The sequence below is a fragment of the Ranitomeya imitator genome, chromosome 7 (assembly GCF_032444005.1).
Source record: "Ranitomeya imitator isolate aRanImi1 chromosome 7, aRanImi1.pri, whole genome shotgun sequence".
NCBI lineage: Eukaryota > Metazoa > Chordata > Amphibia > Anura > Dendrobatidae > Ranitomeya > Ranitomeya imitator.
The window spans coordinates 185,906,694-185,931,097 of NC_091288.1; the positions used below are offsets into that span (position 1 = coordinate 185,906,694).

A 24,404-nucleotide genomic window follows, 5' to 3' on the forward strand; every position below is an offset into this window, starting at 1 on the left:
TTATATTTATCTAAATATAAAAAAACATTAAGACAAGTAAAAATCAAAAAATACATAGAAATTGCAAAGTGTGTAGCAAAGTTCTATTATTAACGGACTAAAGGTGTAATTTACAAGATGTGATGTTTTGACAAAGAATGTTCATTCTCAATCATTGGCCAGTGCAAACATCAAATAAAACATTTGTCATTGGTCGCATATTTTATATGAAAGTAAGGCCATGTGCACACGTTCAGTATTTTTCGCGTTTTTTCGCTATAAAAACGCAAAAAAAAAAAACGCTTACATATGCCTCCTATTATTTAAAGTGTATTCCGCATTTCTTGTGCAAATGTTGCTTTTTTTCCGTGAAAAAAAAATCGCATTGCAGAAAAAAAAGCAACATGTTCATTAAATTTGCGGAATTGCGGGGATTCCGCACACCTTCCCGCCTCTCAGCGGTGTACGCTGCGGCTTCCGTTCCTATAGATGCTCTGTGTGAAGGACCTGCGATGACGTCGCCGTCTTGTGATTGGTCGCGTGACCGCTCTCGTGACCGCGACGTCATCGAAGGTCCTGCACAGACACACACACCATCTATAGGAACGGACGCCGCTGAGGAGATCGGCTGTCTGCAGGTAAGTATAAACTTTTTTTTTATTTTTTTTATTATTTTTAAACATTCTATCTTTTACTATAGATACTGCTTAGGCAGCATCTATAGTAAAAAGTTGGTCCCACTTGTCAAACACTATGTTTGACAAGTGTGACCAACCTGTCAGTCAGTTTTCCAAGCGATGCTACAGATCGCTTGGAAAACTTTAGCATTCTGCAAGCTAATTTCGCTTGCAAAACGCAAAAAAAAAAATGCGGATTTCTTGCAGAAAATTTCCAGTTTTCTTCAGGAAATTTCTGCAAGAAATCCTGACGTGTGCACATACCCTAAAAATGATCGTTGTTGACAGCACATCATCCCCTTTGTATAAATTGAGGATGTTCTGCAATAATAAAAAAGTCATGAGATAAGGAAACAAATCATCATTCTTTCATCGAAATGAAAGCTAATAAGCCCCAATCACCTTCCTATACCATCAATCACTGCTTACTGATGAAATTATATTTGCCTTGCAGCCACTCGATTTTATTCTTCAGAAGTAGTGGGCAGTAGCAGTCACCTCTCTGTTAGAGCTCCGTGCACCACCTCAATGACTTTAACCCCTTAACCCCCAGAGCTTTTTTCGTTTTTGCGCTTTCATTTTTCACTCCCCTTCTTCCCAGAGCTATGACTTTTTTTATTTTTCCGTTAACATGGCCATGTGAGTGCTTGTTTTTTGCAGGACGAGTTTTACTTTTGAACGACACCATTGGTTTTACCATGTCGTGTACTAGAAAATGGGGAAAAAATTCCAAGTGCGGTGAAATTGCAAAGAAGTGCAATCCCACACTTGTTTTTTGTTTGGCTTTTTTTTACTAGGTTCACTAAATGCTAAAACTGACCTGCCATTATGATTCTCCAGGTCTTTACGAGTTCACAGACACCAAACATGTCTAGGTTCTTTAGAATTTAAGTGGTGGGAAAAAAAAAATCCAAACTTTGTTAAAAAAAAATGCGCCATTTTCCTATACCCGCAGCGTCTCCATTTTTCGTGATCATGGGTCGGGGGAGGGCTTATTTTTTGCATGCCAAGCTGACATTTTTAATGATATAATTTTGGTGCCGATACGTTCTTTTGATTGCCCGTTATTGCATTTTAATGCAATGTCGTGGCGACCAAAAAACGTAATTCTGGCATTTAGATTTTTTTTCTCGCTACGTCATTTAGCGATCAGGTTAATTCTTTTTTTTTTATTAATAGATCGGGCGATTCTGAATTTGGCGATACCAAATATGTGTAGGTTTGATTTTTTTTTTTTTGTTTTATATTGAATGGGGCGAAAGGAGGGGGGGGGGGGTTGAACTTTTTTTTTTTAAATGTTTAATATTTTTAAAAACATTTTTCTTTTGGCATGCTTCAATAGTCTCCATGGGAGGCTAGAAGCTGAAACAACCCGATCGACTCAAGCTACATAGAGGCGATGATCAGTTTGCCTCTATGTAGCTGAATTACTGACTTGTTATGAGCACCGACCACCGAGTGGCGCTCACAGCAATCCGGCACTGACAACCAAAGAGGTCTCCAGGAGACCTCTGGTTGTCATGCTGATGAACCGGTAACCCCCGATCACGTGACGGGGGTCACCGGTGTGCGTATTTCTGGCACGAGTGTAGGAAGCGCCATTTAAATGCCGCTGTCAAGAGTTTGATAGAGGCATTTAACTAGTTAATAGAAGCAGGTGAATCGCGATTCCACACGCGGATATTGCGGGCACACGTCAGCTGTTCAAAACACCTGACATGTCCTGGGAAAGATGTGGGGCTCACCGCCGGAGCCAACATCAAAGGGAGGGATACTGACATCGGAGTACCATTACACTCAATGTCAGTAAGGGGTTAAGCGAGTAGCTGCAAGGAACATATTTCCATTTCTCCTGGTAGCCGCTCTCCCAGTAAAACAGCCTAACGTGCTTTAAATACTGTTTACCTACAGATTACCAATATAGCTGCAGGTAAATCGCATTTTTGAAGCGGACAGGTTATCTTTAGGGGTTCATTTACACAGGCAGGTAATGACCTGTAACAATCACTGATTCATGATATGGGAGCAGCTTTGTTCTCTCTCCCCATAGATAATAGATGAATGATTGGCCCGAACCGTCATGGCTATGGTGGATTTCAGAGACAGTGCGATCAGCAGACTCCGTTACAAGTAATGTCTGTACTAACATCTATAATTACATGTCTATGTCTGTGGTCTGGACTGTTTTAGAATAATAAAGTAAAATTGGTTTCCATATTGCATCCTGTGGTGTGTGCTGCGGAAATCTATATCCATCTATCTAATGAGTGTGTGTGTGTGGGCAACCAATCACTAAGCATGTGTGTTTGTGTGTGTATCAGCCACACCCACTCCACATAGCAACTAATCACTAAGCAGCTTTCATTTCACCAGAGCTGTTTATAAGAAGCTGAGCTGTGATTGGTTGCTATGAGGAACAGTTTTCCATGTGGACAGTTGTGGTAACTGAGGCCTATTATTCTTATCATTTCTATGGTGTTATCGTCCTCCTGTAAAGCAGGAAATAGCATAATTTATTACCGTGCTGACACAGACCACCCTCTGACACAGACTGCAGGCGGGGCCCAGTATCACACAGGATATGATTAGATAGACACCTCAGCAGACAGGATCACACAGGATAGGATTAGATACACAGCTCAGCAGACAGTAACACATAGGATAGGATTAGATACACAGCTTGGCAGACGGTATCACACAGGAGAGGATTAGATACACAGCCCAGTATCACACAGGATAGGATTAGATACACTGCTCAGCAGACGGTATCACACAGGATAGGATTAGATACACAGCCCAGTATCACACAGGATAGGGTAATTCCATATCAAGTGATCCAAATATTAATTTATTTTTTTTACCTGATGTCTATAGGTTATTTTTAGGGTTGAGCGTCTTTTACTTTTTCAGGATCGAGTCGGGTTTCGCGAAACCCGATTTTGTCAAAAGTCGGGTCGGGTGAAATCGGCCGATCATTGCGAAAAGTCGGGGGGCCGACTGAAACATGAAACCCAATGCAAGTCAATGGGGAATAAAAGTCAGCAGTGAGTGGAGGACAGAAAAACACCTACAGAGCCCATTTTAATGTCAAAATCATCAATTCTTGTTACTTAAGCTTGTCAATCTTAATTAACCTTGTAATAATAGTTAGGTATTGAAAATTGGGGGTCATTTGGTTAAAGTTGTGGGGGGGGGCGGGGGAGGGCTGGCTCAATTTTTTATTGGGCCCAGGAAATGTGGAATACGTCACGGCGGTGAAGCAGAGAGAGGTAAGTATTTCAACTTTGCAAGTGCTGTGATCCAGAGCAAGCAGGGGGGCCCACTCGTTCGCATTGGCACTGACACAGGGCCCCTCAAAGTATGGCGTTGTGTTTGACGGCGGGGGCGCCTCCCACCGGCAGTGACGCTTTTGCGTACTATGACGGGCCCTGTGACAGTGACGTCGCCAACGAGTATGCCCCCACCTGATGAAGGAACCTGCACTTTCATATGCACCTTCCTCTTTGTCCCCGTGTAAGGTGGTATAGTATGCGGGAAGGGGGACCTGACTTTCAGCAGGGTCAGATTCTGGCTGTGTAGAGTGCAAGGGGAATGTAGTGGTCTGGGTCAATGTACCAGCAGACCCATCCAGTAGTGGCTGGGTAATAGGCAGGATGAGGAGGAAACACAGATATAGGCCCAAAATAAAAAAGGAGGCTAAAGGCAGAAAAAAAATTGGTAACAGGAGTAAACAGGCAGCATTGCTTTGTTCAGTGGAGGACAACAACAAGCAGCAGCAGACACTGTTAGTAGGGCCCAACCAAACTAGTAGGGCAAATACAGTTTCAAATTCTAAATACAGGCCGAAAGCCTGTAGATTGAAACTCAGCTTTGTTTCTTTGAGGAAACCAAGAGGCAGCAGCAGACGTCACTAGGCCCAAACCAAGAACCAGGCCAAATGCAGTTTCATATTGTTGATAGAGGCCGAAAGCCTGTAGATTAAAACTCAGCTTTGTTTAGTAGAGGTAGAGTGGGCGCACCCACCTGTCCAGCCAAACGGCACTTGAACGGGTGCCTGCGCCAAGTGGTGACCACGGTCCTGTGGGGGGAGTCAGCCCCTTTAGGGAGGTATAAAAATGGCCTATGGTGGACATTCAGCAGCTGCAAATGGAGGAATTGGCAAAGTCAGTAAGAGGAGGGCAAAAGCGAGTCATTTATCACCCAAGCTACGTGTCAGCAGGGGAAGGTGGGGCAAAAGAATTGGCAATCCATGATTGGTTCATTTTAATGAAGGTTAGATCATCTACATTTTGGGTAGCCAGACGTGTCCTTTTTTCGGTCAGTATTGAACCAGCAGCACTGAAGACTCTTTCTGAAAGCACACTGGCAGCGGGGCAAGCGAGCTCCTGTAATGCATATTCTGCCAATTTGGGCCAGGTGTCTAGTTTAGATGCCCAGTAATCAAAGGGGAATGACCTGTGAGGGAGAACATCGATAAGGGATGAAAAATAGTTTGTAACCATACTGGACAAATGCTGTCTCCTGTCACTTTTAATAGATGCAGCAGTCCCTGTTGTGTCAGCGGTCATTGAAAAATCACTCCACAACCTTGTCAGAAAACCCCTCTGTCCAACGCCACTTCGGATTTCTGCACCTCTAGCACCTCTGCCATGTTGCCCCCTACGGCAAGTGTGAGGACCATCACAACCTCTGTGTGCTGGGAATGCCTGAACCAAACGGTCTACAAGAGTTGCTTGTTTGGTAGCCAATATTTGCTCACGGTTCTCATGTGGCATGATGTTTTGCATTTTCCCTTTATAGCGTGGATCCAGGAGGCAGGCCAACCAGTAATAGTCATCGGTCATCATTTTGACAATGTGGGGGTCCCTTTTTAGAATACGCAAGGCATACTCAGCCATGTGGGCCAATGTTCCTGGTGTCAATTCACTGGTCCTGCTGGGTTGAGGAGCACTTTCTTGGAAATCCACATCACAAGTGTCCCGCAAGAAACCTGTACCTGACCTTGCAACGCCACCAGTTTCAAGTGGCCCCTGAGAAGCATCCTCCCATACATAGTCATCCCCATCATCATCCTCCTCATCCTCTTCGACTGCCACCTCGTCCTGGACAGTTCCCTGACCAGACAATGGCTGACTGTCATCAAGGATTCCCTCCTCCTCGGCTGCAGACGCCAGCTCCTTGATGTGCGTCAAACTTTGCATCAGCAGACGCATAAGTGGGATGCTCATGCTTATGATGGCGTCGTCTGCACTTGCCAGCCGTGTGCATTCCTCAAAACACTGAAGGACTTGACAGAGGTCTTGTAGCTTGGACCACTGCACACCAGACAACTCCATGTCTGCCATCCAACTGCCTGCCCGTGTATGCGTATCCTCCCATAAATACATGACAGCACGCCTCTGTTCACACAGCCTCTGAACCATGTGCAATGTGGAGTTCCACCTTGTTGCAACGTCGATAATTAGGTGGTGCTGTGGAAGATTGAGCGATCGCTGATGGTTCAGCATACGGCTGGAGTGTACGGGCGACCGGCGGATGTGCGAGCAAAGTCTTTTCACCTTCAGGAGCAGGGCTGGTAACTCTGGATAATTTTTAAGAAAGCACTGCACCACCAGGTTCAAAGTGTGAGCCAGGCAAGGTATGTGTTTGAGTTGTGAAAGGGCTATGGCAGCCATAAAATTCCTTCCATTATCACTGACTACCTTGCCTGCCTCAAGATGTACACTGCCCAGCCATGACAGTTTCTTGCTGCAATAACTCGGCCAGAACTTCCGCGGTGTGTCTGATGTCGCCCAAACACTTCATTTCAAACACGGCCTGGTGACGCTTCCCACTAGCTGTTCCGTAATGGGACACCTCGTGTGCAACACTGGCAGATGCGGATGGAGTGGTCGTGCGACAGCGCTCTGTGGATGAGCTTTCGCTTCTGGAGGAGGAGGAGGTGGGGTGGCGAACGTCTACAGTCAACTGTTTCCTAGATCGTGGGCTAGGCAGAACTGTCCCACTATTGCTGTCCCCTGTGGACCCTGCATCCACGACATTAACCCAGTGCGCTGTGATGGACACGTAACGTCCCTGGCCATGCCTACTGGCCCATGCATCTGTTGTGAGGTGCACCTTCCCACTGACAGACTGCCTCAGTGCATGGACAATGCGGTCTTTGACATGCTGGTGGAGGGCTGGGATGGCTTTTCTCGCAAAGAAGTGACGACTGGGTAGGTCATAGCGTGGTACTGCGTAGGCCATCAGGGCTTTGAAAGCTTCGCTTTCAACCAACCGGTAGAGCATCATCTCTAACGAGATAAGTCTGGCAATGTGGGCGTTCAAACCCTTTGTACGCGGATGAAAGGATGAGTACTTTCGTTTCCTAACAAGAGTCTCTTCTAGGGTGAGCTGGATTGGAGAGCTGCCTATGGTGGAACTAGCGGTGGTTGTGGACATGGCAGATTGAGAGTGAGTTGGTGATGTTGGCCTACATACAGTGCTTCCTACCAATAACCTTCTGACTCCCTGACTGCTTTGGCCTAGCGACGATCCCTCCACATTTGCTGCTGGTGTCCTAACCGGTGGGCTTACAGTGAGGGAAGCAATGTTGCAGTGCTGACTACCTTCATTCAGACCTGGTGCACCAACGGTATGGGACGTTAGGTAGTTAGTCCAGGCTTGCAAGTGCATGCTGTTTAAATGTCTATGCATGCACGTTGCATTTAAATTGTTAAGAATCTTCCCTCTGCTAAAGGTCTTTGAGCATTTTTTACAGATCACTTTTGATTGATCATTGGGATCTTGGTCAAAAAAATGCCACACTGCACTCTTCCTACTATGGAATTCCTTTTCAGGCATTGCACGCTGTGCAACTTTCACAGGATGGCCACGCTGTCCTAAAACTGGTTTTGTCAAACGTTTTTTGCTTGATACGCGCCTGCCAGATGACAGCTGTTGCGATGTAGATTGGTGCTGCTGTGGATAACCCTCCTCCACTTCTGAGCTAGTGGCAGCGCCACCCTCTTCCCCCAATGGCTGCCAATCTGGGTCAACAACTGGGTTATCTATCACCTCCTCCTCCTCAATGTCATGTGCACCTTCCTCAGTGTCACCGTGTAAGGCGCTATAGCGTTCGGGACAGGGCACTATAGTCTCATCAGGGTCAGATTCTGGCTCAGCAAACTGCGAGGGCAATGTAGTGATCTGACTCGAAGGAACAGCATCATAATCTAGCTGTGGCTGTGCATCAGTGCACTCCATGTCCGATTCTTCTTGTCATGGGCAGGGTACAATTTCCCTTTCTAACCCAGGCACGGTATGTGTAAAGAGCTCCATGGAGTAACCTGTTGTGTCGCCTGACGCATCCTTCACTTTTGGTTTGGGAGAAGGACAGAAGGAAACGTCTTGTTCCTGACCGGGAGCATCCACTGACGACTGGCGGCTGTGACATTTTGAACTTCGGGAAGAGGAGGCCAAAGAGCTAGAGGCTGAGTCAGCAAGGAAAGCCAAAACTTTTTCCTGCTGCTCCGGCTTTAAAAGCGGTTTTCCTACTCCCAGGTAAGGGAGCCTTCAAGGCCTTGTGTAGCCAGACGATGACGCAGGCTCAACACCTCCAGCCTTAGGTGCTACTGTGCTTTTGCCACTACCACCAGATGCAGCACCACCATCAGTACCAGCTGACAACCCCCGCCCCCGGCCTCTTCCACCAGACTTCCTCATTTTTGGGGGGGGAGACACAGAACCAAAACTCTGGCCCAGTGGTATAACAGTAAACTATGAACGTGCCAGAAAGTGGCTGCCTGATATATACGACACACTAGCAGTACAGCAGAATATACACTGTGTGCGAATTTTAATCTCCCTTTTTTGGGGGGAAGACACAGAACCACAACTCAGGCCCAGTGGTATAACAGTAAACTATGAACGTGCCAGAAAGTGGCTGCCTGATATATACGACACACTAGCAGTACAGCAGAATATACACTGTGTGCGAATTTTAATCTCCCTTTTTGTTGGGGGGAGACACAGAACCACAACTCAGGCCCAGTGGTATAACAGTAAACTATGAACGTGCCAGAAAGTGGATGCCTGATATATACGACACACTAGCAGTACAGCAGAATATACACTGTGTGCGAATTTTAATCTCCCTTTTTTTTGGGGGGGGGGGGGGGGGGGGGGGAGACACAGAACCACAACTCTGGCCCAGTGGTATAACAGTAAACTATGAACGTGCCAGAAAGTGGCTGCCTGATATATATTACACACTAGCATTACAGCAGAATATACACTGTGTGCAAATTTTAATCTCCCTTTTTTTGGGGGGGAGACACAGAAGCAAAACTCTGGCCCAGTGGTATAACAGTAAACTATGAACGTGGCAGAAAGTGGCTGCCTGATATATACGACACACTAGCAGTACAGCAGAATATATACTGTGTGCGAATTTTAGTCTCCCTTTTTTTTTTTTTGGGGACACAGAACCACAACCCAGTGGTATAACACAACACTATGAACATGCCAGAAAGTGGCTGGAGTTATTATTTAAAAAAAAAAAAAAAAATTATATATATATATATATATATATATATATATATATATATATATATATATATATATATATATATATATATATATATATATATATAACAAGCTCCCTACAATGAGCTCAGGACAAGTATGGCAGCAATAAAAAGGACTGCTTAACACAAAAATGTGGACAAATAAACAAGATAGGTAACTGTGCAGAAAGGAGCAACAGGAATTTTGGTTTGCACAGCACCGTGCACACAGCTATGCAGCTGCTGCACTAAAATACGACCTCCACTGTCCCTGCACAAAAAGGTGGTGTGTGGGACAGTGAAAAATCGCTCCAGCACAAGCGGTTTGGGGGTTTATATTTCCTCCCTAACTCTGTCCCTGCTTCTGACTAACTGCAGCAACACCTCTCCCTATGCTCAGATCGGCAGAAGTAAGATGGCGGTCGGCGTGCACGCCCCTTTATACCCCCTGTGACGCCACAGACAGCAAGCCAATCACTGCCATGCCCTTCTCAAAGATGGCGGGGACCGAGACCTATGTCATCACGCTGCCCACACTCTGCTTCCTCCTTCATTGGATGAAAAACGGCGGTGACAGCGTCATATGAAACGCGACTTTGGCGCTCTGATCGTGTACCGCATGGCCGATCCCACTGTAGGATCGGTTCGGGTTTCATGAAACCCGACTTTGCCTAAAAGTCGCCGATTTATGAAAATGACCGATCCGTTTCGCTCAACCCTAGTTATTCTTTTTATTTTTATTTAGTACAACTTTAGTTCATTACAAATTAAAAGTTTGGAATTTTTTTCTTTAGTAGTCTGTAAAAAATTAACTAATGAAGTTTTGAAAAAGCGCAAATTTTGGCCTGGTATGGCTTTACATTTTTTATGGCTTTACATTTTTTATCATATCTCGGGCTAGAATTAAGATAAAGAGGTGGGAGAGGCATCATTTTTCTCAGAACGGTACCGGATTTCATTTGATATGTCACAAGACTATGTTTCTTTATATTTTGTTTTGGAGAAATCAAATTCAAAATTTTGAAGCGCAATTGTGAAAAAAAGGTATGTTTTAAATTTGTGAAAAAATGCCTGTGTGTTACTTGTGTTCTTGTTTATATTTATACAGGGATTCAACTTGGAACCTATAAAATTTTAATTTTATTTTTTAAGCCTTGAATCATCTGATTTTATGTTTGTGTGAGTTTCTTCCCTTTTTCTTTTCAAATTACAACTTATTGAATTCAACATTTATATATAACAATATAGAAACACAAAAAAACAAATACCGAAGTGCCAGAATAAATACATCTTAAATCATCATAACACAACTTGCTCAGCATTTTTTACCTGAATGCATTGAACAAACCAAAAGAAAAAAGGCGATCATATCCTCAAGTGTGATTTTCGATATTCAGTCTCATCCTAATTATATGTTAAAAACAAGATTAAAATAACCAATATTTTTTTCTTCTTCTGCGGTTTTGCACCTATTTATACATGTAAATTAAATTATTTTCTACTATATCACTAAACATGTCATTTATGAAGTGTTTAAGAAGAATAGTACAGTAGTTAAATCCTCGTTCTATAAAATATGAACTAATCAAACAATTAATAGTACGTTTTTAAACTGGCCTTTTATCATCAACTAGATGGTGGCCCGATTCTAACGCATCAGGTATTCTAGAATATTTATGTACCGTATATACTCGAGTATAAGCCGAGATTTTTAGCCCAAATTTTTGGGCTGAAAGTGCCCCTCTCGGCTTATACTCGAGTCACGGTCGGCGGGTGAGGGGGAGAGAAGTCTGTCATATACTCACCTGCTTCCGGGGCTCCTGGCGCTCCCCCTGCCTGTCCCATGGTCTTCGGGTGCCGCAGCTCTTCCCCTGTTCAGCGGTCACATGGGACCGCTCATTAAAGTTATGAATATGGACTCCACTCCCATAGGGGTGGAGCCGCATATTCATTTCTCTAATGAGCGGTAACGGTGACTGCTGACAGAGGAAGAGGCTGCGGCACCCGGAGACCATCTGTCCGGGATAAGGAGCCAGGGAAGCCGGGAGCAGGTGAGTATTACATATTTACCAGTCAACATTCCACACGCCGGGCGCCGCTCCGAATTCCCGTCCTCTTGCTCTGACTGTTCAGGTCAGAGGGCTCGATGACATACTATTGTGCACACCGCCCTCTGCCTGAACAGTCAGTGCGGAGAGACGCCAAGACGGGACGCTGAGGAGCCGCGGGCAGCAAGAGAGGTGAAGTATGTCTTTTTTTATTGCAGCAGCAGCATTATATATGGCACAGCTTTATATGGAGCATCTATGGGGCAATAATGAACAGTGCAGAGCATTCTATATTGCACAGTTTTGTATGGAGCATCTATGGGGCCATAATGAACGGTGCAGAGCATTCTATATGGCACAACTTTATATGGAGCATCTATGGGGCCATAATGAACGGTGCAGAGAATTCTATATGGCAGTTTTGTACGGAACATCTATGGGGCCATAATGAACGGTGCAGAGCATTCTATATGGCACAGCTTTATATGAAGCATCTATGGGGCCATAATGAACGGTGCAGAGCATTCTATATGGCACAGCTTTATATGGAACATCTATGGGGCAATAATGAACGGTGCAGAGCATTCTATATGGCACAGCTTTATATGGAGCATCTATGGGGCCATAATGAACGGTGCAGAGCATTCTATATGGCACAGCTATATATGAATCATCTATGGGGCAATAATCAACGGTATGGAGCATTATCTATGGCACAGCTTTATATGGAGCATCTTATGGGGCAATAATGAACAGTATGGAGCATTATATGTGGCACAGTTTTATGTGGAGCATCTATGGGGCAATAATGAAATGTATGGAGCACTATATGTGGCACAGTTTTATATGGAGCATCTTATGGGGCCATAATGAAATGTATGGAGCATTATATGTGGCACAGCTTTATATGGAGCATCTTATGGGGCAATAATGAACGGTATGGAGCATCTATTTTTATATGTGAAATTCACCGGTAGCTGCTGCATTTCCTACCCTAGGCTTATACTCGAGTCAATAAGTTTTCCCATTTTTTTGTGGCAAAATTAGGGGGGGGTCGGCTTATACTCGAGTATATACGGTTGTTTATTTATGAAGTTATCAGAATAATGTAATTTATACACAGGATTCGGCCGGCCGGGTGCGACCAATAAGCGAAGCGTGGTTCAAATTCCGCGCCAATTTGCGGCCGGACTGCGCCTGTCGCTGACTGGTCACACCCGGCTGCGAACTATCAGTGAAGCCAGGGCCTGCTCACGGTTTTTGAGGGCCCTGGGCGAAAGAATCTCAGTGGGCCCCCTTCTTTAACACATACCACGATTCATGATGCACAGATACAGCAGAGAAATATAGCACAGCCAAGTAGCATACAGCCCACATAGTATATAACACGGCCCACGCAGTATATAACAAGGCCCACGCAGTATATAACACGGCCCACGCAGTATATAACACGGCCCACGCAGTATATAACACGGCCCACGCAGTATATAACACGGCCCACGCAGTATATAACACGGCCCACGCCATATATTGCCCAGCCACGTAATATATTGCACAGCCACGTAGTATATAGCACAGCCACGTAGTATATAGCACAGCCACGTAGTATATAGCACAGCCACGTAGTATATAGCACAGCCACGTAGTATATAGCACAGCCACGTAGTATATAGCACAGCCACGTAGTATATAGCACAGTCTATGCAGTATATAACACAGGCCAAGTAGTATAGAGCACAGCGATGTAATATTGCCCAGCCACGTAATATATACCACAGCGACGTAATATATAAACACAGCCCACGTAGTATATAGCAATGTGGGCACCATATCCCTGTTAAAAAAAAAAAATAATAATTAAAATAAAAAATAGTTATATACTCACCTTCCGTCGGCCCCCGGATCCAGCCCAGGCGTTTACCGATGCTCATTGTGACACTCCAGTCTCAAGAATGCATTGCGGTCTCGTGAGATGATGACATAGCGGTCTCGCGAGACCGCTACATCATCATCTCGCGAGACCGCAATGCATGGACCAGAGCGTCGCGAGGAGCAGCGGGAAAGGCGATGGAAGGTGAGAATATAATCATTTTTTTTATTTTATTATTTTTAACATTAGATCTTTTTACTATTGATGCTGCATAGGCAGCATCAATAGTGAAAAGTTGGTCACACAGGGTTAATAGCAGTGTTAACGGACTGCGTTACACCGCGGCGTAACGTTGTGTAATGCAGCCATTGACCCTTTGTGAGCGCTGACTGGAGGGCGCACTGACAGAGTAGGAAGGGGCGAATTCGCAGCCGGACTGTGCCCGTCGCTGATTGGCAGACAGACAGAAAGACAGAGACAAACAGACGGAAGTACCCCTTAGACGATATATATATATAGATGTGTCCCTTCTAGTGGGTGAAATGTAATCTTGTCCATAAGCGCTTACTAGCAATGGCCATTTCCTTTTGTGTCAGAGTATGCACGGCCTGTCATGGTGCTCGGCTCCACCTGAGTCAATGTCTGATTTTTGTTCACTTTTAAAATGTCTGGCTATCTTGGATACACAAAGGACGGCGCTGGACCAGAAGGTGCAAAAAAGTCACTTCTACTTCTTCATTTACACAATCTTTGGAGAGTCCAGTAGTCGCCACCAGAGCCAATCATATTCACAGGTCACATAACCAGTTATTCTTCTAAGCTGTAACATAATAAAATAATACAGTAATATCTAAAAATCATGGATTATTTGGGAAATATAGACCCCACCCTTTTAGACCACAGGCTGAACAGATCTGAATTCAAGATTATTGAACTGACACGAATAGTTTTATTTTTTAAAATATGACCCATCACGATCCCAGCTTGTATTTTGGTACAGATGTAACTAGGAGCATAGCAGGCACATGTGCAGTTTTTGAAATTTTTAAATTAAGCTTTTTTTTCGGAAATGCGTTTTAAGGTTTTGCGTTTGAATTCGCATTGGTAAAATATTATCAAAGATACTCTTGTGACATATCTGGTGAAAGGCTGTACAGTTCTGAGTAGAATGGTGATTAATTTGTTTCGCTATCTATTTTCTAGTTTGAGTTATGAGGAGAAATGTAACGGCAGGCAACACCAAAATTAGCACTTTTTCCAAACTTTGAAAATCAATAAAATAAAAAAATAATAATGTCTAGAATTTTTTTTCTTCACATTTTGCATTCTCTGACACGCTATTACCAAATAACAAAATCTCAAAGAATTAAAAATATAGGGGTAAAAATAATTTGTTCACTTGACGTGGAATGACCCGATAGGATTAGATACACGGCTCAGCAGACAGCATCAGTATCACACAGGACAAAATTAAATACACAGCTCAGCAACAGAATGTGCCAGAGGAGAGGACCTTTTCATTCCAAGAATTCCTCTCATTCCATCTGATTTGACTTTTGTTTTTAAACACCTCCAGTTTCCAGTTGGACTGGCATTTGCAATGTCCATTAACAAGGCTCAGGGACAGTCCTTGAAAGTAGTAGGGATCGATTTGCAATCTCCATGCTTTTCTCACGGTCAACTTTACGTGGCCTGTTCAAGAGTTGGAACTGCCAAAAATCTGTTAATCTTTGCACCGGAAGGAAAAACCAAAAATGTTGTTTATCCAAAAGGCTCTTGAATGAGTTGAAAATAAAATACTATCAATACTTAGGTAATCGTTTAGTTAATTTGTGTTGCAAATCTGTAGTGTTGAGTATATGATGCGAAATGTTTTTATGTGCAATATAATCATTGTAATTTGTTATAAGTAACCACAGTTAGTTACTGTGCTCGGGCAACGCCAGGCTCTTCAGCTAGTCATATCTACTCTTCACTGAACACTAGTGTGAGTGCAGGACTTGCTCATATTGTGTTACTTGTGTCTAGAGAAATGCTCAGATGTCAGTACTACTAGGTGGAGTATTAGGAAGTCAAGGCCATGGAGCAAATATAAATCTGGATAAGACCGGGCAATTCTCTGCTTTCTCTTATAATCCATTAATGGCTGTGACTATGAGACAATTGTCATAAAACAGTTTTTTTTTTAATCTCCAGCTAGTGCAGTATATCAAATAGGTTACTTAGGTTATATATTAATCCTGAAACCAGAACTCTGATGGATATTATGTAAAACACTAAACTAGATACTTTGCCAGTGAGGTTTGTCACGCGTCTTTGATGATCTATCATCCCAGTCAATTCTTAAATCTATATTACAGATACACAACCAGTCTTATAAACATATAGGGAAATCTATGGCCAAAAAAGCTGAGAAAACACATAGCAAAACCTCAATTTTCCAGTCTGGTGAATGACGAGAATGTGACTATTCTCTGCTTTATTTAATGGGGACTCCTCACTGGGGCAGTTACCTGTAGGAACGTCCTCTTTGCACCACTCATGATCCCGCACATCATTTTCTCCTTTCTCCATTATGGCCTCAACATCAATATTCTTCAGGTATTTGCCTGGATGTCAAAGCTGTGAAAGTAATAATGTAGAAGTCACAAACAGAAGGAAAACTCACATGGAATGTTCTAGATGGAGGATTTAACTACAAGCTCATGGGGCACCTGAGCCCCAAAAGATGCTGACTAGTGATGAGCTCCTGGTTGCTAGAGAATCCCCACATGTAATCAAGCCAACAGTCGGAAATCATGCAGCTGCGGCTAGGAAAACTAAATCTCCGAACACTTACAAATACTCGGAGACCACCCGAGCGTGCTCAGGAAAACCCAAGCAATGAGTATACTCGCTCATCACTAATGCGGACATCTCCGCCTCACTGGCGCTGCCCGCAGTTACTAAGGCGGCGTGTAGTGATAGAAGCAGGCGTTACTTTAAGTAATTACATTATGGCAAAGTCATTTCCTTCATTAACCCCTTAGTGACTGGGACAAATGTTTGAATTCTGACCAATGTCACTTTATGGGGTAATAACTCTGGAATGCTTCAAGAAACCCCACTGATTTTGAGAATGTTTTTTCGTGGCACATAATTTATAATAATGATAAATTTAGGTTGATATGTCTTGTGTTTATTTCTAAAAATAAAATATCAGAAATTTTACAAAAATGTAAAAAAAATTGCAATTTTCAAACTTTCAATCATTATTTTTTTAATCCAGATTGTCATACCACAGAAAAACATTAATAAATAACATTTCCCTCATGTCTGCTTTACATCAGCACCATTTATTAAATGTTATTTTATTTTGTCAGCCTTTTAGGAGGTTTAAAAATGTAGCAGTAATTTATCATTGTTTTCATGGAAATAAACAAAATTTATTTTTTTGCGGGACCTGGCCAGATTTGAAGTGACTTTTGGGGTCCTATATATTGGAAAAAAACCTCAGAAGTGATACCATTTAGAAAACATCAGGTAGTTTATTAACCCTTCAGGTGAGTTTAAGGAATGTAAAATGGCATGACCGGAATGAAAAAGTGTATTTTTAACCACCTAAATGTCCCTAACTTCTGATCAAGCCGCTATTGCCGGGTGACTCTTAGGGTATGTGCACACGTCAGGATTTCTTGCAGAAATTTTCCTGACAAAAAAATGGAAGTTTCTGCTAGAAATCCGCATGCGTTTTTTTCGCGTTTCTTTCTCAGATGCATAAGAATTGCAGGAAAAAGGCAGAAAATCCGCAAAATTAATGAACATGCTCATTTTTTTTACTGCGATGCGTTTTTTTCGTGAAAAAAAAAAACGCATCTATGTGCACAAAACATGCAGAATGCATTCTAAATGATAGAATGCATAATGCATGCATTTTTAATGAGTTTTTATAGTGTTTTTAGCGCGAAAAAACACGGGAAAAAAAAACGTGAAAAAACCTTAACGTGTGCACATAGCGTTAGGCCGCTATTTGGCCGTGAATTGCTATGGCAAACATCAGGATCACACAATCATGATCTCAGGGTGCCGATGAGATTTAGGGTACCGTCACACAGTGGCATTTTCATCGCTACGACGGCACGATCCGTGACGCTCCAGCATCGTAACAATATCGCTCCAGCGTCGTAGACTGCTGTCACACTTTGCAATGTACGACGCTGGAGCGATAATTTCATGACGTATGTGCGATGTAGAAGCCGTTGGTTACTATGCGCACATCGTATACAATATCGTGCACACCTTTGTCACACCATGCGATCATGCCGCCACAGCGGGACACTAGACGACGAAAGAAAGTTTCAAACGATCTGCTACGACGTACGATTCTCAGCGGGGTCCCTGATCGCAGGAGAGTGTCAGACACTGCGAGATCGTAACTATATCGCTCGAACGTCACGAATCGTGCCGTTGTAGCGATCAAAATTGCACTGTGTGACGGTACCCTAAAGCTGAAGCGCCGACAATCTGTTAACCATTTATATGATGTAATCACTATAGACAGCAGCATCTAAGGGGATAAACAGATATGGACGGTGCCAACACTGATCGTGGCTGATACAGCAAGTTCTCAGCTATAGTGCACAGCAGACAGCTGCTGGATTGTCACCTGTATGGGGATGCTAGTCTCTTATATCTCAGGTCAGTAAAAAGACATATTAAGGGGTTTAAACGCACTGTTTTATTTTTGCATTATTTAAACAATGTTTTGTCAGATGTTGTATTTTTGGAATACATGCTATTTTTTTGTGAGGTTGGAGCATTTTTTCTTTTTATGGCATTCATTTCTGATATAAATGTCATGTGAGAAAAGCTGTCCACCCATTTATTAATATTTCCATGAAGCCCAGTATGGTTTGAACCACATGTGTCAAACTCAGGCCTATGGGCCAAATCTATCTGGCAGGGTGATTATATTTTGCCCACGATGTTCGCACCAATCCCTGCACCCTCCCCGGCATCACTCCTTCAACTGTTCAGCATCCTGGATTCCGATACAGTTGAAGGTAATAATGAATGAGGGATCTCAGCCATAATTCTCCTTCTGCATCTAATGTCTCAGTGCAGCGGGTGCGATAACATCTCTATTCCGCTCCAGCAGTGCAGTGCAGTGCAGTGCAGTGAAGAGCTTCAGAGTACTCGCTGTCGAGTCTGGAGCACTGGGGAGAGCTGAGTATTTTTCTTTTTAATGTGGGGACCATCATGCCATATGGAGTATTTCTTGGGGCCATTATATTGTATGGAGGACTATGTGGGGCCATTATACTGTATGGAAGACTTTGTGAGGACCATTATTCTGTATGGATGACCATTTGGGGCCCTTTATACTGTATGGACGACGGTGGGGCCCAATAAACTGTATAGAGGACTATGTGGAGTCATTACACTGTATGGATGACTATGTGGAGCCCATTATAATGTATGGACTAAGTGCGGCCATTATAATGTATAGAGGACTATGTGGGGCCATTATATACTGTATTGGGGACTATATGGCGTTATTACACTGTATGGAAGACAATTTGGGGCCCATTATACAGTATGTAGGTGTCACGCTGTGACAGAAGTAAGGGAGAAAGGACTAAAACTGTCCCTGGAACTGGGATCTTAAGGTACCTTCACACATAACGATATTGTTAACGATATCTTTGCTTTTTGTGACGTAGCAACGATATCGTTAATGAAATCGTTATGTGTGACAGCGACCAACGATCAGGCCCCTGCTGGGAGATCGTTGGTCGCTGAATAAAGTCCAGAACTTTATTTCATCGCTGGACTCCTGCTGACATCGCTGGATCGGCGTGTGTGACACCGATCCAGCGATGTCTTCACTGGTAACCAGGGTAAACATCGGGTAACTAAGCGCAGGGCCGCGCTTAGTAACCCGATGTTTACCCTAGTTACCATCCTAAAAGTAAAAAAAAACAAACACTACATACTTACCTACAGCCGTCTGTCCTCCAGCGCTGTGCTCTTCACTCCTCCTGCACTGGCTGTGAGCGTCGGTCAGCCGGAAAGCAGAGCGGTGACGTCACCGCTCTGCTTTCCGGCCGCTGTGCTCACAGCCAGAGCAGAGAACTGCAGAGCACAGCGCTGGAGGACAGACGGCTGTAGGTAAGTATCTAGTGTTTGTTTTTTTTTACTTTTAGGATGGTAACCAGGGTAAACATCGGGTTACTAAGCGCGGCCCTGCGCTTAGTTACCCGATGTTTACCCTGGTTACCGGCATTGTTGGTCGCTGGAGAGCTGTCTGTGTGACAGCTCTCCAGCGACCAAACAGCGACGCTGCAGCGATCCGGATCGTTGTCGGTATCGCTGCAGCGTCGCTTAATGCGAAGGGGTCTTTAACTATCCCTGTCTCAGGGGTACCTTACTATGATCTTGTAGTAGTGTATAATCTAGATGATTCGTCAAACTCAATCTGACAGGTGCCCCGCCCCCTATCAAAGTGTATCAAAGTGTGTAACCCCTCCCCTTGTCTGACGGCTGGTATCCAGCTGTCCCTCCTTGTTTGATTTCCCCTTTTGATATAGTTTGATATTATTCCCGTATTTGTTTTATATAGTTTTATATAGTTTGATATTATTCCCGTATTTGTGGGATAACACGTTTATAATTATATCCTAGTCGTGTATTTATTTTACACGTGGCTTATAACACCTTTTTCATTTGTTTTATATTAGATTTTATACGTAGCTCGAGTTTGATTCTGTAAGCTGTGTTTTATTCACAGTGTACAGATATAGTGCAGAACTTTGTTTTATAACACAACCAGCTGTTTATTTGTGTTTCTACTGACCATTAACTAAATGTTTATTTTCACAAACAGAAAAGACAGATTTTCTGTTTGTACCTGTATTGTACCTGTAGGGTTATCTGCGGGGCAGTGGTTTATAACACCTAGGTCAATTGTTGTTGTATTCGCTTTCTCAGAGAAGTTATTTGTGTCTCTACATTTCTCAGAAAAGTTATTTGTGTCGCTACTGACCATTAACTAAATGCTTATTTACACAAACAGAAAAGACAGATTGTCTGTTTGTACCTGTATTGTACCTGTAGGGTTATGTAGGGTTATCTGCGGGTCATGTGCACATTATGTATGCGGCCATATTACAACACACGCAAGTAAGAGGCGGTGTGTTTTATACAAATATAAAACCAAAGACACGATATTGTAAAAATGTAAAAAAAATTTATTTCTTACAATAAAACAGCATCTCAAATTTTAAGTTAGCTAACAGCATGATGCTGACAAATGCATCTTTGTGGAATCTGATAACAACGCGCTGAACAAAGGGCTGAGCCTGAAAATCTTGATGTCACAAAATCTGATACGATTCGATCATTATTCTGCAAGTCAGACGTGAAATGCTGTAAAACCTTCTTAAATGGAAAGCCTCGCGCTAAATGGTATAATACATATATGCAATAATGACCGCATACACGGCTATACAAATCTTGAATTTGTGCGCTCTGATAACAATAAGAATAACAATTCTTGTTCAGGAATGTCACAAAAGCGCGTGGAAAGATAATATTATCCGCACGGAAGCCGTAACTGTCAAAAAATATGCCCGTCTTATCGTCGCAGAGTACGATTAATATCCAGTGGCGACCAGCTTGATTCGCCGGGTCTGTATTCACAATATATGCCGCGGGTCTCTGAGTCACTCTTTCTTCCGGAAGCAAATCACACGGAAACACACCGGCGAATATGCGGTCTGTATAATTATCGGACCGCGCTACAACTGTAAGCTGCAGACTGGCCATCGTTGCTTAATTAAAATCGTACAAGATCTCTCGCCTGTTATTAATTTCCAGAATGGCGTGGTTGACTGCAAAGACAATCATATTTATCGTGTGGGGTGTCGCTATCGCAAAGCGGACTTCAGCACGCAGATTACCTGTTTTAATGAGCGAGAAATGGCCTCCAGGCTCTTGATCAGGCGATAAATCAAAAGCAAATAGCGTGAAGCCAGCCATAAATTCTTCACGATCTATCGCCATGGCACAATCAGCCTTTTGCTTGCCCGATATATGGGCAAGCGCCATATATTCTCTGATGGCTAAATCAGCATTAAAATTAGGATTATAAGGCCTCGCGGGTATCTGCTGACCATCCAGATATAATGCCGCGTGGCTGACGTGGTAGTGGTTAAAGTCCAGTGGGTTTTTTGTATAAGAACCGCTGAAGCCCTCATTATCTACAAACCCCAATATAACAGTTTTTGGTATCTGTCCTAGGAAGAGGTTCTCGTGGTTCGTGATCCGTGTCCCTGCGGCGATGCTGTACACTTTCAGGCATGTTCGGTCAACAGCGTACTTGGCTGTTGCGGCTAGGAGGGCCTGGCTGTGGCCGATTCGGACAGCCGGAGATACCTGCACTCTTTTCACATAGAGAGCCGCCTGCGAGATTTGTACCTTCAGCGGCTCGGCTTCTGCGGACATGAGGCAGAAAGTATCCTTATTTCTTGACAGCTTAACCTTAAGGTCAAGGCCGTTCAATATTAACTTTGGCTGGTTAAATATATCCCCAAAAATGGGCCCCAAAAGATCGATGGGTTTTGAGCGAGAAGCGGCACTGGCTCTTTTGATAAATCCCGCATTTGCGCCATCCAGGCGCCTGTCATTATGATGCCCCGCAGTGTCTTTATAGAACAAATCGGCTGTAAATTGTGATGCCAGCGTCTGTGAACTGTAATTTAAAAGGGTCTCTACGTACGCTCTATAGCTGTAGAGATTGTCCGATTGTGAGATAAGTCGGTCTCCCAGAGTAATATCGACCTGGTTAAAAAGAGTGGCTAGAGGGTAGTTCATGAGCGCCACACGCGCACCATCGGCGATGGCCGTATTATCTTGCTTCACGATGCGACAGCTTATGTACAGCAGCGTGTTGTTCAGATCATAATAATAATCACCGCTACCAGATATGTAAAACTCCAACGGTCCATTGTCTGACAGAGCAGCAAGCGGCTGTACTTCTACAAATAGAGATTTCTCGATGCTTGTTTGAGTCGGTGGTACGGCAAAAATATCCAGTTCAGATTTTGCGCACTCTACAGAAGCGTCATGCAGGAAAGCCATGATAACTGATTAGAAGATGTCGTCCGCAGAGCGTCTTACTCGTTTCTGACGGGAGCGTCTCTTGGATGTAGTTTTATTCATGAGCATCGGCGGTAAAGGAGGGCAAACGCGCCGCTTTCTTTTTTGGGCTTTTTTAGCGACATAGATTATCCCAGAGCCGTCTTGCTGGGTTGGTGTATTTATCCTTTTCATAAGGGCAGTCGATGCTGATGTCACGGCATCTGCAGCGATGTTCCGGGCAGCCGTTCGAAAGTGTGGTTTTACTAATTCTAAGCCTTTTCTGAAAAGCGGCACGGCGCGACGAAATAAGCCTTTAAATAGCCCTGCCAGGCCAGAGCCATACATGTACTCGCTCCCGCGGAATCCCTCTAGCCCGTGCCCCGACTGGGCAGTATAGTAGCGGGCATAAACAGCAGGATCTCCATACACCCTTTGAGACCGCATTTTATCGTGTCAATGCTGGCGAGGTCTAAAATGTAATCGCACTATACACTTGCCGTATCTGAATTTAACCGGCGTGCCCTGGTCCGACATGACTGTAATGTTTATGGAGTCAAAGTGTTGCTTGCACAGCGGTATGTAATCGGGCTGTGAGTAGCGCACCGTGACAATATCATTATCATCGCCGCTAACTTCTACGGTTCGTAGCAGTTGAACGTAACTGTCACCTACAAGTTGATGTTGAATTATATCAGTGTATACAAAAAGCGAATAAAAACCAGCCTTTGATTCGGGGTAAAAGCAGCGATTCCACGGCATTAAAGCAACGGGGGAGTCATCGACGGTCTGGAGTCCGAAAATAAATTTTAGCTTAGTACCCAGAGCAAACTGTGTAGGGGATGGGTCGGGCAGGATCACCTCGCGGCGTAGCTCATCATACCGTATTCTGTAGGCAGGCGTAGATAAATACAGCGCTTCTATTCGGGCATTGACCGCGCCAACTAGCTTAGGAATGGACGAGTAAAATCCTGATTTTATGTGATACTGTACTAACGGTTCGCCGTGTTTAGCCGCGTAGAAGCTCCCTTCAAAAGCATCAAACGTGTTCCACGTATGGGGGTACTGTATTTCCGTTAACGCCACCTCAATCTGCTGAAAGATGAACGGGCCGCGCTAACTTGGTATTGTACTCCGATATTGTGTTTTCGGGGTACATTTTAATTGACGAATTACTGGGTAATGTCACGAAAAACGAGCCCGCTTCCATTGTTATATATCTGTCAACTCCGAGGCCGGGATCCAACTATTGAATTTTTCGGGGTAGTCCAGCCATTTGACAAAGCAGTGACTCACACCCCTGACACGTTTTTTTCTCAAAATCTTTTCTACTCTGTAGACATGATCCTCATCCATAGGTATTTTTTGCAGCTCTTCCTTATAAAATGACCCCTCTACAGTCTCCCCGGCTAAATCACTGATTTTATAAAGGGGTTTATGAAATTTATTGGAGACGGCGGTAATTAAAAAAATCTCTTCGCTGTACGTCTTCTCATAGCCCTTACAGAAGGGCGACTTATAGCGCGATATTCTGACATGAGAGCCAACCGTTAAAGACGGTTTAATCGGTTTATTAGTAATAGTAGAACTGTAAATATTGCGCTAGATTTGCATCACGTTTCTCTCTGACACAGACGCGGGACTACAGCGGATCGTTGAGTGGTACGTATGGTTGTAGCTATGCAGCAAATCCGGTAAAATATCAATATACCTAAAGGTATTATGATGCGTAAGATAGCGCCACATACGGGTTTTTAATGTGCGATTAAAACGCTCGACCATAGCGGCTTTTACATCATTGTTTGTAAAAAAAGTGATGAATATTGTGCGTATTACATAGTTGCTTGAGTGATGAATTTATAAATTCTTTGCCGCGATCCGTCTGCAGTTTCTTTGGTGTGCGCTTATAATTTTGAAATATTAATTTGAACGATCTGGCGACACTAGCGCCTGTCTTGTTTGTCAAGGCCACGCACCATGCGTATCTCGATAGAACATCAATCACCGTCAGGATGTATTTGACATTATCATTTTCCCTTGAATAGTCAATTAAACTTACGAGATCCGCCTGCCACTGCGCATCAATGGCCGAGACGTAAATTTTATTTGTCAAAAAGCGTTTTCTAGCAGGCTTGTGTAGCGTGTAGGTGTCTTCCTTATTCAACCA

At 43.7% G+C, this 24,404-nt stretch overlaps 1 protein-coding gene across 1 annotated transcript in view; it reads right to left on the reverse strand.

Moving 5' to 3' along the window:
• The window catches only part of LOC138645805 (zinc finger protein 850-like), a 66,253-nt gene that overhangs the window by 3,146 nt on the left and 38,703 nt on the right, over nt 1-24,404 (reverse strand). The window contains exon 2 of the mRNA XM_069735318.1: nt 15,634-15,742. Within this exon, the coding sequence (XP_069591419.1) occupies nt 15,634-15,694 (61 nt within the window). The 5' untranslated portion in view covers nt 15,695-15,742. The remainder of the gene's footprint in view (nt 1-15,633; nt 15,743-24,404) is intronic.